The 17169-nt window shown below is 33.7% G+C and overlaps 1 protein-coding gene across 4 annotated transcripts in view; it reads right to left on the reverse strand.

The window, feature by feature from the left end:
* Positions 1-17169, reverse strand: part of FBXL4 (F-box and leucine rich repeat protein 4) — a 135779-nt gene that overhangs the window by 80825 nt on the left and 37785 nt on the right. For all 4 annotated transcript variants that reach the window (XM_074187215.1, XM_074187218.1, XM_074187216.1 and 1 more), the window contains one exon: positions 2286-2631. In XM_074187215.1, the coding sequence (XP_074043316.1) occupies positions 2286-2631 (346 nt within the window). The remainder of the gene's footprint in view (positions 1-2285; positions 2632-17169) is intronic.

Raw genomic sequence — 17169 nt, forward strand, 5'->3', positions numbered from 1 at the left:
CATACTTTTTTAATTGTTCAATTCTTGATATAGAACAATAATCCATGATATTTACTGAAAAAAATAACACTAGCTAAAACAAAAATAGAAAAGGTAGAATGAAATGTAAATATAGGAATGATGGCATTAAAATATAAGTAAAGAACTTTTTAAATCTATAAGTAAACAAAAGTTAATAGGTTTCAAGCCTAAATAGAAACATACATTAATCATTACCAACAAAGACTTTGGTATCTGTCAGAATCCTGTTCTTTATCCATGGGTATCCTAACATAAAGAACAATTTGATACCACAATGAATCTATGATATGGTGTGTTCAGAAGGAATCCCTAAATAGTTAATTTTATTTTAAAAAAAGAATATATTCAATATAACCTCCCCCTTTCAGTTTTTTTTTTCTCATCAGAGAACTATTATGCTTTGAATTATTCTGTTGTAGAAAGGCAGCATTGTGTGGTTAAAAAGAACAATGCCCACAAAGACAAGAGCCATGTCTTAGAAAACTGACTCTGATATTTAGAAAAGGTATAATTATGGACCAGTCATATAATGCTCCTTTCCATTAAACTACGGATCATCATAACTGTAGTACTTATCTCATAGATTAGTTGTGAAGATTAAAAGAAATAATGCCTCTAAATCTCTTTGTAAATTTGAAGATATGATTTAAATGTTTTAGTAGTTGTTTACTTTCATTCATGTAATGGGATGAATTGCCTACAAATGAAAAACTAACCTTATTTTGTGGACTAGAGGTTATTTTATGATGAGACAGTGACAGCCCAATCTTCTATTTCTATTCTGAAAATCATGGAACATGGTAGCAACAATACTATATTCATCAAGTTCAGTATTAATTGATCTGAATTTGAAAATTTACAGCAGAAACCTTTTCTCAGATAAAGTATAGAATTTGGGAATTTTTTAAAAAGATAAAGTATGATCATAGACAACTCAGATTCAACTCAAAATAATTTCATGTGGAAGAAAATAAATTATAATCAGTATATCCAATGAAGTATGTTAACAAAATAATGCAACCTAAAATATCAAACAAAAAATTAAGAGAAAAAACAATGAGGAAAAATATTAGCAACTCAGTATTCAGAAATAACTCAGGTTATCTTGCTTTGTACAAAAATGGCAATATATATAAAAATCCATAAGTATATGCAAAAGATAAATTAAAGGATTTGCTTTAAAAAATGACTTCACTTAGTGAAAGCATTCACAACAGAATGACTTCTGAAAGCATGCTTTTTAAATATATTTAAAATACTCGATTTGTACAAAATGTTTAAGAAACATGATATGTCAAAAAGCCAAATTAATAAGATTCACAGATTTTCCATGGCATATAAAGTCAACATACTACATTAAACTTATTCATACAATTTTCAAATTTCTAAATTCTGGAAGGAGAGGTTAAGAATCAAAGAAATAGTCCATTCATCTGACTGTGCACTCCAGTCTTCAAATCATCTCCCCAACTCTATCTATGGATGCAATTATACAAAGTCTAATGGCACAGTACTGTTTTGGAGTTCTTGTTGTACAGCTTAGTCCTTATTTCTTCCTAATATAAAAATTCTTTCTATCTCTGTTTTCATTTTCTCTTCCTCTCCTGTAATTCCTCCCTCTCCCTACTCCCTTAACTTAGTCTTCCTTACTCCACTCATCCTAAGGGTGTTAGAAATCTAGTTGGGAAAACAAAACAAAAAATATACAAACAAATAAATAAATACTCCTTTAAAGCTAAGGAGCACATTAAGGAGAAATGAAGAAATTACCCAAAGCCCCCCCCCCCTTTTAACCTGCCTCCTGTTTAATCCTGTCTCTTTTTTTTTCTGTTTTCAAATATTGTGGATTCTATGTCAGCTGGGTAATTTATATTAGCTATAATAAAATTTCACAAATTCAGTATAACTGTCAATACATTAAGAATAAAATGTATTAATAATGACAAACGCTTATTGATTAATTAAGAAAGCTAACCTGAATCAATTAGACATAAATGGATTTTTTTAAAAGTTCAATTACTTCAAATTAAAATATCTCACATTAGGGTTTAAAATATTTCACTAAGTATATGTCTTTTGAAATCTATTTCAGTAAATCATAAAGAACTTTGTATTTTAGCAAATTAAATAAAAATATATAAAGGAGTACTTGAAGAAAGTATGATCTCTTAAGTCGTTAGCATTTCTTCAATAACCTTATATGGCATTAATTTGTTTGTACATATAGGCATTTCATATTTTTAATTAAGATATTTTTGGCTTACCTCATAAGGTAGTTTATCAAAATAGCCATTGTTTGTCCATTCCCGGAGAGCAGCACTGTTGAACTGTTTGCTAAGAGCCTCCATTTCACAACTATTTTTCTCTTCATAATCCTCTTCATCCAGATCATTCATGTCAATGAGTGAAGTCTTAAGTGAAAGTACAGGTTTGTCCTTCACCCCATGTAGCACAACTGCATCTAATTCAGTGTAATAGTCCAGAAGAGTGCTATTTACTTCCAGTCGAATGAGATTTGAAGGAAAATTTATCTGTTTGATACAAGGTTTAAACTGGCGAGCCTGAGGAGTATTCACCTTTGTGGGTCTCTCTGACCAAAGAATTTCCCACCTGTCAAAGAAAGAAACTTAACCTATAATGAGGTGATAATAATGATAGATTAAGGTGTATTTTTACTCAATCTAAATTATTTTTAAAGAGTAAAATGATGGTCTCAAAAACTCCTAAATAATCTGACAATTGTCAAGTTATAGAAAAACAAAAACTAAATATAGCTATAATTCAACAAACTTTGACATCTTCCCACAATTGCAGAGATGTTTTATTTCACAGATTCCACATTTCTCAGTTTTAGAAGTGGAAGAATGAGAAGAGGATAAAGGAAAGTAGCTCAAAGTAGGAAAGTTCCCTACAAAAAAAGCTCTTCTATTAACTAATGGTGCTGATTCTATTAACAAAAACTAAATTCAACATATTACTTCCCAAACAGCAACCCCATCTTTCCTATTATTTCCTTTCTTTCAGAACGATGAAGATGAAAACCTTCGATGTTGTTTTATTCTTACTTAGAAGAAAGCTTCCCCTCAACGCCTACCCAATGCCAAACCCTGCCATTTGTTCTACTGAAATGTGTTTTATGGTAAGTTCCTTCTTAACTCTCATTACTATCACCTCACATCAGGTTTCAATTATATTAGAAAGCTAAGAGTTGGACTCATGTTTCCTTACTGTCAATCAATCTTTCTTATTATCAACAAATTAATTTTCTCAAAACAATGCTTTCATAATGTCTATAGAAATCTTTAAGCTCATCTAACCTTCCCAATCCACCATTCAATGTTTCTCTTATTTGATCCTTTATTGTGAAGGGATGACTTATTATGAAAGCATTGTTTTCTATGTATGACATATTTTTCTGTGGAAACCTAGAGAAAAAGTTCTCAATGGGGGAGTTTAGGCATGTATTTTGAATTTTATTTATTTAAGGCAACAGGGTTCAATGACTTGCTCGAGGCCAGCTCTGAATTCAGGTTCTCTTGATTCGGGGTCAGTGCTCTATCCACTGACCTACCTAGCTGCCCCTATAGTGCATGTATTTTGACAGAAGGATGAGATGACTGGGGGAGAGTTAGTGGAATAGACATGAAGTATCAGAGAAAAATAACATAAATCAACAAAGGCATGATCTTTTTTTTTACTCAAATAATCATTGCTTTGCAAATGAATTGAGAGGTATAGCCATTAAATCTGACACAATCTTAGTAGAAAGTTACCAGTTTTGAATCCAGAAGAGATAAAAGTCTACTACTAAATAATGAGGCAAGTTGACATGATGCAGACAGGTTTCAAAAATACTGGTGTCACAATCAAAATTATATCGTTTCTAGGCAGTCTAGGTTCAGCTACTAGTCTGGAAAGATAAAGATATGATTCTGTGAAAGGTAAATCCTTCCATGATATTAAATTTGATTATTATTCATTAAAAGAAATTTGCTGGCTCACTAGATAGAGTACTGGGCCTGAAGTCAGGAAAATATGAGTTCAAATCTAGTCTTAAATACTTCCTAGCTATGGCAAGTCACTTAGTTTCTGATTGCCTGATAAAATGGATCCACTGGAGAAGGAAATGGCAACCCACTTCAGTATCTTTGCCAAGAAAATCCCAAATGGTACTTCTTTAACAACAACAAAAATAATTCATCTATTAAGTACCAGGACTGGTGCTAGAAAGTAAGAAAATAAAGGCAAAGTAAAATAGCTCTTGCTCTTGAGAAGCTTACATTTTATCAATAGAACATATATTCAAGTCAATACAGACAAAGCAATTGGTTAAGGTAAGGGATGGGGACAAAGTGCACTTAAAACTAGCAGGATCTGGGAGGACATCATTTAGGAAGTGGCATTTAAATTAAGCCTTAAAGAGAAATAAAGATTTCAAGAGACAGGTAAGGATTCCGGATTAAAAATTCTATATCTGATAAGATTTTTTTTGTAATTCTTGTTTTTAGTTTCCTAGGAATAGTTCCTTTAAAAAACTCAACTCTGCATTAGATGAAATAATGGGAAAATGGAATATCTACATCAAGAATAAGGCCAAGATAGCTAGGAAATCAAATATTCCCCAGAGATTAAGAATAGTGGTCATGGTAATTTCAATTCACTGGATGAAGTGGTAGGATCTGACACTGAAGGAGAAGTAACACACTGGGGTAAAGGAAGAAAGCACTAGATTAGATGTCAAAAAAGATGGATCAAGTACTGCCTCAGTCATTCACTAATTATATGATCTTGAGCAAGTAACAACTTCATTACACCTCAATTTCTTTATCTGATATAGATGAAAATGATATTTGCAGATTCACTGGGAGAGAAGTACTTTGTAAATTAGGAAACACTAAAAAATGCTTGTAGTTACTATCGATCTATCACTTGATCAGTATTTTGCTCTTAATCCTGCAGAGCTTCAATTTATTCAAATATTCAAGCATTTGAAGTGATTCTCCAACTAGACTATAAATTCCTTGAGGACAGAAACCAAGTCTTTACTACTCTTATTCTTCAATGTACACATATGTGTGTGTATGTGTATATATATATATATATATATATATGTATGCATATATATATGTGTGTGTGTGTGTGTATGTGTAGTATGTATATGGATCAGAAGACACGGAAATAGCAAATATTGGCTCAATGAAAGGATCTCAGGATAATACTTAGGCTGATATGTGATATATGTTATATGATATATGTCATATACCCTAGATCCAATAGGGAGGGAAAAAAAGAAGACTCTAGTCTATATATTGTATACTTATATTTCATCATGAGTCTATCTGTAGTTTTAGGAATTAACTGCAAACAAAATAACTGAGCCATATTAGAGGCAGCATGGCATAGTAAATAAAAAATCCACCTTGAAAGTAAGGAAAATGTGGGTTCAAGTCCTTCTAATACAAACTGGTTATATGACTCTGGACAATTCACTTAACCTCTCAGTGCTCTAGTCAACTCTATAATGTTATAAATTGTAGAGAAGGTACTGATCTGCATTAGTACAGTAGGGAATTTCCTTATCTGCAATAGAATCATAGGTATAATCCCTATCTCCTACAAATATCTAAGGGAGAATTAAGATTAACATCAATTCCTTATAGAAAACCATGTTGATTTCTCTTTACAAAATTATAAACTCAAGGTGAAATTCAAATGCCTTCTGTGTCTCACAATACCTATCAGAGTTTGGTTTACAAAGAAAAGGTTATAAATGTTAACTGATATTATGTGAATACCAACATTCTCTCTGGGCTTACAGGCTTAAAACAATTACTTTCAACAAAATTTTCCTAGGAATAGAGCCATTGTTTCAAAAGACTTGAAAGTGGTTATAAAAAAGAAAGATATAAATATATGCAATATGCAAAATAACACAGCTGAAGCTTCAAAGTAAAATATAGATAGACAGACAGACAGAAAGCAGACAGACACATATATAGATTATATAAATATAAATAATATCTAATGATGAATGTAATTCCAGAAGTAAAGGCAAGAGCAATCATTTATTAATAAGATATAGAGGGGAAGGAGGGGAAAGTGATTAAATGTAGTCGTTCCTAGGTGGAAGAATGAAGGATCATGGAAACTCAAAACTGTATAGGACAAGGGAATCCCAGGAACTTTTGCCCTTTTCAGAGAAGAGAGGGACCCAAAGTGAATACACAACAGAAGAAAGTGGATGGCATGGAAAGGTACTGCTATAATCAGGAGCAAGTGAAATTTTGTCTGACTGAATGCCTCATATATTTTCAAAGAATTTGCTATTTACTTGGATATGTTATCACCTCTCCAGGCTTTCCTCTGCTTCACTTCTACCTGAACAACTCATTTCCCTCATGGGTTTCTTGCTCTATTTAAACTTTTGTTCATTTTTATCTGTAATTTTATAAGGAGCTCTGGTTCCAGATGAAGATAAGATTATATCTGTTGCACTCTGAAAGAGTATTTCCTCAAAAGCATTAAACCGTGCAAGGGAGAGAAGGTCAAAAGGGAACCTGAGACCAATTACCTTAGATTTAACCATGAGCCGATATTAAGCTCTCTTAAGTACACAAAGAGGGACTTCACTAGTTTAACTAATGATCACATAAAGATTGGCAAACTCTCTTAAGTTTCATTTATTAAAGACCACTAGTGGCCTGTAATGAAAGCAAAAAATTTTATTTGCTTTTCAAGACAGAATTTGTTAAAGAAAAAACTGTATGGCTTATTTGATTCTAAAAAAAGAATAATTTATGAGTAAGCTAACAATCTCCTTGCTATGAATATTAGGAATCAAATTAATTTGATTATTAACCAAAAATGATAAAGGTTGCAACTACTATAAGTTGCTCTTTAAAATACTGATTTCACTGAACTTTGCTAGTTGCACTCTCTCCTCAAACCTTCCTATTTCAGAGACCATTAAAACAATTGCCCTGTGCTTGTTGATTGATTGATTGATATTCAAAGACAAAAGAATTGGTCATAATTTGTTATAACGTTTCAATAACTTCTACACAAAATCTGTCAGATTATTTTTCAGCTGGTTAATAGGTTGCTGTATCAATAAATTTTTATGACACAATATTCCTATATAATCATAAATACAATAGTAATGATACAATAATAAATGCAATACTCATAGTCAAATAAATATTAAATTTTTATATACAGTTCTTGACAAGGTTTTGTTGGGTAATGTGGCTCAGAACTAAAAAGGTCAGACAGCTCTGCTTTAGACAGCAGATTTTGAGACCCAGAAACAAGTGTAATTGAGGACCCTTTAAAATTAAAACTGGCTATGCCGCTTCCAAAGATTTATGAACTGAAATCAGCTCTCACTTTTTCATGTTGTTTCCTTGATACTATCTAGTCACCTCATCATCATCTTTCCCCTTTTCTTTTGCCTTCAATCTTTTCCAACATCAGGGTCTTTTGCATTGAGTCCTGTCTTCTCAATTATGTGGCCAAAATATTTAAGCTTCAGTTTCTAGATGTGATCTTCCAGTGAACAGCCTGAGTTAATTTCTTTAAGTGTTAACTGACTGGATCTCCTTGGTGTCCAAGGAATTCTCAAGTCTTCTCTAGCACTACAACTTGAAAGAATCAATTACGTGGCCCTCAGTTTTCCCTACAATCCAACAGTCACAGTTATTTAATATTCCTAGAAAAAAAACCAAAGTTTTGACAGACCTTTATCAGAAAGATGATATCTCTTTTTAGTATTCTGCCTTAAATTGTCATAACTTTCCTTCCAAGGAGTAAGGATCTTTTAATTTCACAACTGCAATTGCCATCTGCAATGATCTTTGAACCCAAGAATACAAAATCTGACATTGTTTCTATTTCTTCTTCTATTTGCCAGGAAGTTTATGAGTTGCCAAGACCTTAGTTTTTTTGATGTTAGCTTTGAGCCAACTTTTAAATTCTCCTCTTTCACCATCATCAAGTGGCTTCTCAATTCCTCTTCACTTTTTTCAAAGTGCTTTTATCTAGTTATCTGAGATTGTTGATATTTCTCCTCACAACCTGAAATCCAGATTTTGATTCACCCATCCTAGCATTTCACATGATGTATTCTGATTGAATAAACAAGGTGACAACATGCAGTCTTGTACTCCTTTTCTAATATTAAGCCAATCAGTTGTATCTTATTCAGTTCTAAATGTTATTACTTGGCCCACATACAGATTCTTCAGGGACAAGTAAAATTATCTAGTACTCCCATCTCTTTGAGGACTTGCCATATTTTGCTGTGATTTACACAAAGTCTTTACTATAGTCAATGAAGCAAAAAAAAAAAAGATATTTTTTCTGGAATTCCCTTGCTTCCTCTACAATGCAGCAAATGTTGGCAATTTGGTTTCTAGTTTCTCTGCCTCTTAAAAAACCAGTTTGCTCAAATATTAATTCTCAGGTCACATATTGCTGAAGCCTGGTTTGCAGAATTTAAACAAGACTTTGTAGGAGTATGGAATGAGTACAATTTTTCAGTAATTTGAATATTCCTTGGGACTGTCTTTCTTTAGGCCTGGGATGTAAATTGATCTTTTTCAATCCAGTAACCATTGATGTATTTTTCAAATTTGCTAGCATATTGAGTGCAGCATTTTAACAGCATCATCTTTTAAGGTTTTAAATAAATCAGTTGGAATTCCATCATCTCTATTAGTCTTATTGTTGTTCCTTAGGCCCAGTTGACTTCATTCTCCAAGATGTCTTGTTCTAGATCATTAACTATATCATAATCATTAAAGATGATGTATGGTTCTTTTGTGTATTTGTGATACCTCTTCTTAATCTTTTCTACTTCCATTAAATTCCTAGTATTTTTGCCTTTTATAAATAACTATAGATAGATAGGTATGTAGGTAGATAGATAGATAGATAGATAGATAGATAGATAGATAGTCCCTTTATATCACAAGCTATTGTGAATGTATGTGTATGTTTGCATCAAATACAAGACAACTTTAGAAGGGAAGATACTAATAGCTGGGGGGGGGCAGAAAGGACCTTTAAGATTAGATAAAGTTTGAACTGAGTCCTAAAGGAAACCAAGAACTCTAGGAGAAAGAGGCAAGGTGAGAAAGCATTCCATTCATGGAGAGAGTCAGTACTAAGGAAAGGCAAGAAAAGAAATGGAGTGTTGCACATGGGGAACAGCAAGTAGGCCAGGATAGCTATTACTACAGAGAGCATAGGAAAGGAATATGGAATAAGAGCAGAAAAGCAAGAAGGGATCAAACTTCAAAGAACTTTAAATATAAAATAAAAAAGTTTATATTCAATAAAAGATATAATAAAAAGCCCCTATAATTGAGGGTGGGGGAAGGGTAGAGATATGGTGGAATGACATGGTCAGAATTTACATTTTATTCCTGAAGTGATTTATTTAAATCACATTGGTAGTCATTTAGAGGATGGGATGGAGTAGGAAGATAAAAATAGGAGACTACTGAAATAGTAAGAGCTGAAGAGGGAATTGAACTAGGATAGTGACTGTGGAAATGAAGAGAAGGAAATATATTCAAAAAATATGAAAACAAAAATGACAAATTTGGGAATTATTAGATAGGGTAAGTGAAAGTAAGGACACTGAGATGACATCATGATTGAAAATCCACTACTCTACTCACTTATTCTATAGTCTAGTCAAATAAAACTGTTCACTATCACTATACCTTTGTTCACATCATTCCCTGTTCTACCCATTGACATCATACTTCTCTTTAAAGGCCTAATATAAATTCTATGTTTTTCATGTTTTTTGTTATGGCACTCATACTTCTAGTTGGCAGTTTCTTTCTATGATTTTATGGCAACTGGTATCCCCTTCTTATGTCATATGTGAATTTATATATATATATATATGTATGTATATATATATATGCATATACATATATTTTTATATATGTTAGTACTCCTACCATACTGTACATGAATTCTATACTTTATCTTTGTATGGTTCTCTGAGCCCAGGAAAGTTCAAATCTGGCCTCAGATACTTACCATCTCTGTGGCCCTGGGCAAGTCTCTTAACTATATCTAACTCAGTTCATCTGTGAAATAAGCTACAGAAGGATATAGCAAACCACTTCATATCTTTGCCAAGAAAATCGTACAAAGTCAGACATGAGTCAGACACAACTGAAGCAACCAAACAATACCAAAAAATGAATAGTAGAATATGACATATGCAAATGATTTCTCCCAAGGGTATTAAATATAAATATAAACTTGTGGTATGTAAATATGTGTAAAGTGAGGATAGCCTGCATGTAACAAGCTACAACAGCTTTCTTTTCATAAAAGAAAACAAAATTAATGTAAATGTTAATGTTAGAAATAGAAATCTGAAAGTTAGTGTTTAGAACATTGTTTTAAATTATAGGCATATATATATATATATATATATATATATATACACACAGAACATTCAAGATTGGTATGTTAAAACTACTTTGAAGAGTCTTTCCTAACATTTTCTGATGCTGTGTTGAAGTACATTAGGCTTAATGTTACATTTACATAATTTTTGCATTTGACTTCTATATGGCATGAATATATTTAGATGTGAGCAAATCACAAGTTGTAAATATGACACACTGATTAAAGTACAGTACTATATGAATCTTAACAGATATCTCTAGAAAAAGAAAGACTTAGAACAAACAAAAATAACCTCACCATCAGCACATAAAATATTAGTTTGTTTATATTACTTTTCAGGGTATCAAGATGACATAAGAAGGAAAATGAAAAACACAGGAAAATTAATTTATAGGCCTATGGCTATATGAAATTAATTTAATACCAACTATGAGAATAGCGTAAATTAATTTTGTGGCATCTGCATTAAAATGAATATATTGTTTAAAATTCAACCTCTACTATTAATGAAACAGATCTTAATAGATTGAAAAGGAGAATAGCTTTAATTTTGCTTGAGAAGTTCATCTATAGAAGAAAAATGCATTCATTGTAAAGACTCTAAAAAAACTTAAATTTTGGAAAACTACCAACTCTTAAGTCACTTGGGTAAAAGTATTTCCACTTGTCATTTAAATGATAGTCTACATAGTATGATATGGCTAACATTTATTGTCAGGTAACAATTTCCTCACTGGCCAAATATAATAAAATTCAAAAATATTCTAATCCCAAGATTCACTTTTTTAAGCTGACTGTTAAGGTGGTAGTCAGACCTGTGTTTTTCAAATACTGACTTGGCAACTATGTGATGGCTGAATTGTGAGGGAGGATACAGTGAGATAAATGAGAAAGTTATTGAAATAGTTTAAGTGTTAATTGGGGTCTGAACTAAAGGAACAGTGGTTTGGATAAAAGAAACAGAACAGATTCACAATGTATTGAAAAGACATATAATGGGGTTAGGGAGCCAATGAGGATGAAAAATCAATAATAGTGTTTAGTTGCAAATACTGATGTCAAAGAATGGGAGTAATATCAATAGAAACATAACTAAGGAACTTAAAAGGAAGGTGAGTTTGCAGTTTTGGACATAATGAATTTGAAATATCTGTGGATGTCTAAGGAGAGTTATGGAACAGATTGCTAAATACAAAGAACTAGAGTCTAAGAGAGAGAGAGATGAGAGATAGAATTAAGGAGTCAATTAACATTGTACACATGGGGGTGGCTAGGGGGTACAGTGGATAGAGCATCGGCCCTGAAGTCAGGAGTACCTGAGTTCAAATCTGGCCTCAGACACTTAATAATTACCTAGCTGTGAGGCCTTGAGCAAGCCACTTAACCCCATTTGCCTTGCAAAAACCTAAAAACAAAAAGAAAAAAAAGACCACAACAGAACAATTACAAAAATTGAGAGAGAATATCCAAATGTGATCCAACATCTTACTATTTCTTACAATATCTAGCTCAATGACTTGCAAATAGAAGACAGTGATTCGAGAGTAGTGACTTGTTATTGTAGTTTCCACTGAAAGAAAACTTTTGGATTTGTCTTGAACTTGGCATTACTATGCCTAATATCAAATATAATATTATTTCATGTCACAGACCATGAAAGTCCAGAGAATTAACAGAATTTGTAAACCACATATATGTATTCAGAATGGAGAACTATAACAATCCTCCCAGGTTTTTTACATATTTGCCTTCATCATTTGCACCAGCTCTTCAACTATCACTAAACTAAATAAGAAAATAAAAGTAAAAATGTAATCTGTTAAGGTTTTGCTTCATCAAATGTAGTTTCCACCACCATTTGCCTTATCTATCCTACCTCACTGTATTATTTTTTGATGCTGATGAGTTGAACATAAAGTCATATGCTGTGATTAAGCAATTGGGCAAGACCTTTGGCATATTCTATTATGATTTTGGAATATGCATACTGATCATTGATGTTTTTACTTAAAAGAATTTAAATGAGCTGAGTTGTGGAATAAAGTTTAAAAATTGATAGGCAAATTCTGAGAATAAATTAGTAAATAAATATTAACTTGAATGAAAATCAAACACCATGCAACTCTCAGTTAGAAACCTAACAGCATGATTTATACTCAAAATCAGTTATGCAGCCATCCACTTTTGGAGGTTAAGTGATTGTTGGAAAGAAACTAATACACATTCTTCAAGTTTTGAAATGAAATAGAGGCAGCTTTGTAACAAGCAGATTAAAAAAATTCACAAGGGTCCTATGAAGATGGTCTTTAAGGTCCTTTCCAACTCATACATTCTATAATTCTAAAAAACAAATATACAAAAGGATTTGACATAACTTCCCAATTCCCAAACAAAAACTGAATATTCAATTTTTTCACTAATTCATAAATAATAAAAGCAGCTCCCAGTAAATTAGCAAGGTGGTTTGAAAGTAATGAATGAATTAGTGAATTATACAGGAAATCTCCAATAGGCTGCCCTCCAAAAGTTCATTATGAAGTTGGTTTCTGGGAATTCAAGACACATTCCCATAGAAGATATAAATAGTATTGAGATTCCCAGACTAGTCCATAAAGGTCTATTTAACATTTAATGTACCTGAAATGTAGCACTCTAATCTATTATTTGTAATAATGTTTCTAAAGGAAATTACATTTGAAATCCCAGGAATATATATTCCCTACTATAATCCTAACAATGTGGATCAATGGAAGTAGAGCTCTGTCTGATGTGGCTCCCCTTGGTCTATTGCAAGGATGTCCTGGAAATGGGTGAGAATCAGAAGCATTGTTTGGGGGAGAGTGGAGTTGTAGATTGTACAATAACAGAACAACTGAGAAAAGGATGAGGCCTGGGAGCTGGGTGGAGATGGTGAGAAAAAAGAGGGCAATAGCACAACCATTTATTTTTCCTCCTCCTTCCCCTTTTGTCCTTATTATTTCTACTATCAAAGCAACTTTTCTTCTAATATTGGAATATTGAGAATCAGAGCAGTGTGGATGGGAGATAACACTGAGGATAAGCACTCTATCGGCAAAAGAAAGAGCAAAGTGGAATAGGAGGAGAAAGTTCCCATTGCACTTTAACTGAGGGACTGAGAGGACCACTGTGAACCATTTACTAAGGGTTTGCTATGTGCCAAGAACTTAATGGATAATAAACTAGCATATGAGGGAACAGCTGCCTGTATAAAAGGTAAAATTTATTGTTAAAGCTATTTACATTTCTCTGAAAGTAGACAGAATAACAGCATTTTATTAAGCTAGTTATAACAACAGTCGGCATAAATTCTCTGTTCAGGCCCCGAAAATTTAAGTTATTCTTTAAAATAATGTTCCTGATTACATATGACTTGCAAAATGACTCAAAGTTCCACACTGACTGCTAAAATTTAAAATCAGGAATGCTAAGCTCTAAGGAACCCTTATTTGAACTTTTGTTTGAATGAAAGTAACTCATGTAAATGATCATCACTTCAAACATCCTAAATATGCTTACCAGAAATACCCAGAAATACTTCCAAACTAACTACCGACTTCTGGCCAAGATGGTGGAGAGAAGACAGGCACAGATCTAAAGTCTCCTGATCTTTCCCCATCTATGATACGAAACAAACCTCTTAACAGAAATCTGATCCACAAAACCCAGAAAGAAAAGCCAGGAGAAAGAACATCTACCTCAGGATTTGTCTTCCACAGCCCTAGGTGAGTCTGGGCTCAGAGGGCAGATCAGCCACTGATCAGTCTGATTAGGGGCTGGATTGGAGCCCTGGGAGCCTGAGGGCCCGAGTGCTGGACCTGCTTGATTAGCAGCAGGGTTAGACCACGGGGGCTTGGGTCAACCACAGGGAGCAGAGGCATTGGTGTTGGTGCTGACCCTCTGGAGCTTGCTGACAGAGCTGATCCACTTCAGGAGAGTTGTGGACACCATCCCTGGGCTCCTTGGATCTGAGGAACTCTGAATCCACACCTCCTTTGTGGCTGAGGCCTCTTCCCAGAACAAACACAATTACAGACTACTTCTGCCCCACCCACAGGGGTATGAGCAGAAGAATCAGCCCAGCTGACAATAGGGAGAGGGATGACCTCACCCCAGGGTAAAGCCCACCATTGACTGAAGGCCAGAGTATTTAACAGCTTCAATCACTCCCTTTAGGCTAAGGGAGAAAGCCTCAATCAAGGTCACAGACACTCCAGAGAAAGTAATCAGCACCTCCTACTGGCCAGCCAGAGAAATTGCACTCAGTGAGTAAAGCCTCTAGGTATCCCAACACCAAATCACTGTGAACCAGCCCCTCCCCAACTCAAGGTCTTAGCAAAATGAAGAAAGGTTGGCAGGAAGATAGATCCATAGTAAAATTCTTGGAAGGAAAAGACCCTAACTCAGAGAGACCTAGAACCTCTGAGGAGAATATGATCTGGTCTCTAGCATAGAAAGACTTCAATGAAAAAGGGAGTTTAAAAATCAATTGGAAAATTTGGGAGAGACAATTAACACTTTGCAACAAGAAACCAAATCATTGGAAAATACAATTGGTGAAATACAAAATGAGACAATCTCTCAGATCCTCAATTGGACAAATACAAAATGAGATCCTCAATTGGGCAAATGCAAAAAGAAAATAATTCTTTCAAAACCTCAATTGGTCAAATGGAAAGCTCTTTCAAAAGTAGAACTGACCAACTGGAAAAGGAGTTGCAAAAGGTAAAATGAAGAAAACTCCTCCCTAAAAAAAAGAATGGAGTCTGCGGAAACTAATGACTTCATGAGACAGCAAACTAACTATCAAAGAGACACTCTAATAAGCCTAGGGGGAAAAAAAGGTAAATATGCATATTATGTATTTTTTCCTGCTATATTAAAAAAGTTTTACTTTTTTTCTGCCTTTTCAATGACCATGTATTGAACCTACTTATTCAATAAATATGAGTAATTTCCTATTACTTTAAGATTAAATAAAAAAATCCTCTCTTTGACTTTTAAATTCCCTTATAATCTATTCCCTTCCTACTTTTTCAATCTTCTTATACTCTATTCCCCTCTATGTACTTAACAAATCAGAGACTCTGGTTTCCTGGATGGCTCTTACACAAGATACTCCATCTCCTCATTTCATGCCTTTTCATCAGCTATCCCCCATGCCTGGAATGATCTTCTTCCTTAGCTCTGCTTCCCAACTTCCTGGCTTCCTTCAGGTCTTCTAAATTCTCCCCTTGTGCAAGAAGCACTTCCAAATCTCTCTGAAGACTAGTGACTTTCCTCTGAGATTACCTTCAATTGATCCTGTATACATCTTGTTTCTACATAGTGGTTTGCATGTTGTCTCCCCCCGCCCCCGCATTAGAAAGTAAGGTTATTGAAATTAGGGACTAGTTTTACCCTTCTTTGTATCTGATGCTAGCAGGCACAGTAGCCTTGTAGTCTAAACCACAAAATCCAATTCCCTAATTTTACAGATGAGAAAATTGAGGACTAGAGATGTTAAATGACCTGACAAAGGTTACAAAGGAAAAAACTGAAAGATAAAGTATTAAATCTCAAGTCCTATGGCTCCAAATGTAGTGTTCTTTCCCCTGAACCATGGTACCTTCCAGAACAAATAAAATGTGAACTTAGTCCAAAATACATTTCATTTTTGGGCTGCATTCCTGGTTATTAAGAAAACATCAGCAACTACAAGTTTGTTTATATTGCTTTCTCATCTCCATAAAATTTTTATGCTATGCTAATATGTATGCATCAAGAGTATCCTTAATGAATACAAGAGGTAGAAATATATAGTTTTGTGACAAGTTTTATAAGCACACCACATCTAAGCTAGTCTCAAAACTAACAGATAGGGAATCAAAACATACCAGTTCAATTGATTTTTGTTTTTTTAGGAAATACACACACACACACACACACACACACACACACACACATATATATACACACACACACACACACATATATATATATACACATATACAGAATATACTTAATATTCTGTACACACATACACACATATAGATGCACATATATAAATTCACCAATATAATTCATATACATATATTACAGGTATGTATATACCAAAAAAATAAGATGTACTTTAAAATTTCTTTTCATATAATATGTCTTTCCTACATTTGTCAAAATCTTAGAATATTCTACAAGATATGGAACTATAGTGATAATTTTGTTAAAGAATTCACAGAAAAGCAAGAGAAATATCCACATCAAGTGAGAGAAACAATAAGGATGGGTAGCAGGATGGTACAGTGGTTAGGGCACCAGCCTTAAGAGTCAGGAGGACCGGAGTTCAAGTCCGTATTTAGATACTTGATACTTCCTAGCTGTGTGACCCAAAAAGAAAGAGAGAGACAGAGACAAAAAAACAATAGGGATAAGAAACTAAGAAACAGTGTGTGCATGTTTTGTGTATATGTGTATGTGTGTGCATTTACTAAGCATTTATTTCATACATGTCAAGCACTGTATTAGAGCTAGGACTAAAAATAAAACTGTAAGGCAGTCCTGGCTTTCAAGAAGAATGAACTATAACTGGGGGAGACAATACATAATGAAGGATTCTATCCATGGCAAATGTAAAGTCCAGGATGTGCTTTAAGTACTGGCAAGAATGGATGGAAGTCAAGTCCCTAGAAACTTGAGAAGCAATGGCAGGCAGTT

Source organism: Macrotis lagotis, chromosome 5, assembly GCF_037893015.1.
Source record: "Macrotis lagotis isolate mMagLag1 chromosome 5, bilby.v1.9.chrom.fasta, whole genome shotgun sequence".
NCBI classification, from domain to species: domain Eukaryota; kingdom Metazoa; phylum Chordata; class Mammalia; order Peramelemorphia; family Peramelidae; genus Macrotis; species Macrotis lagotis.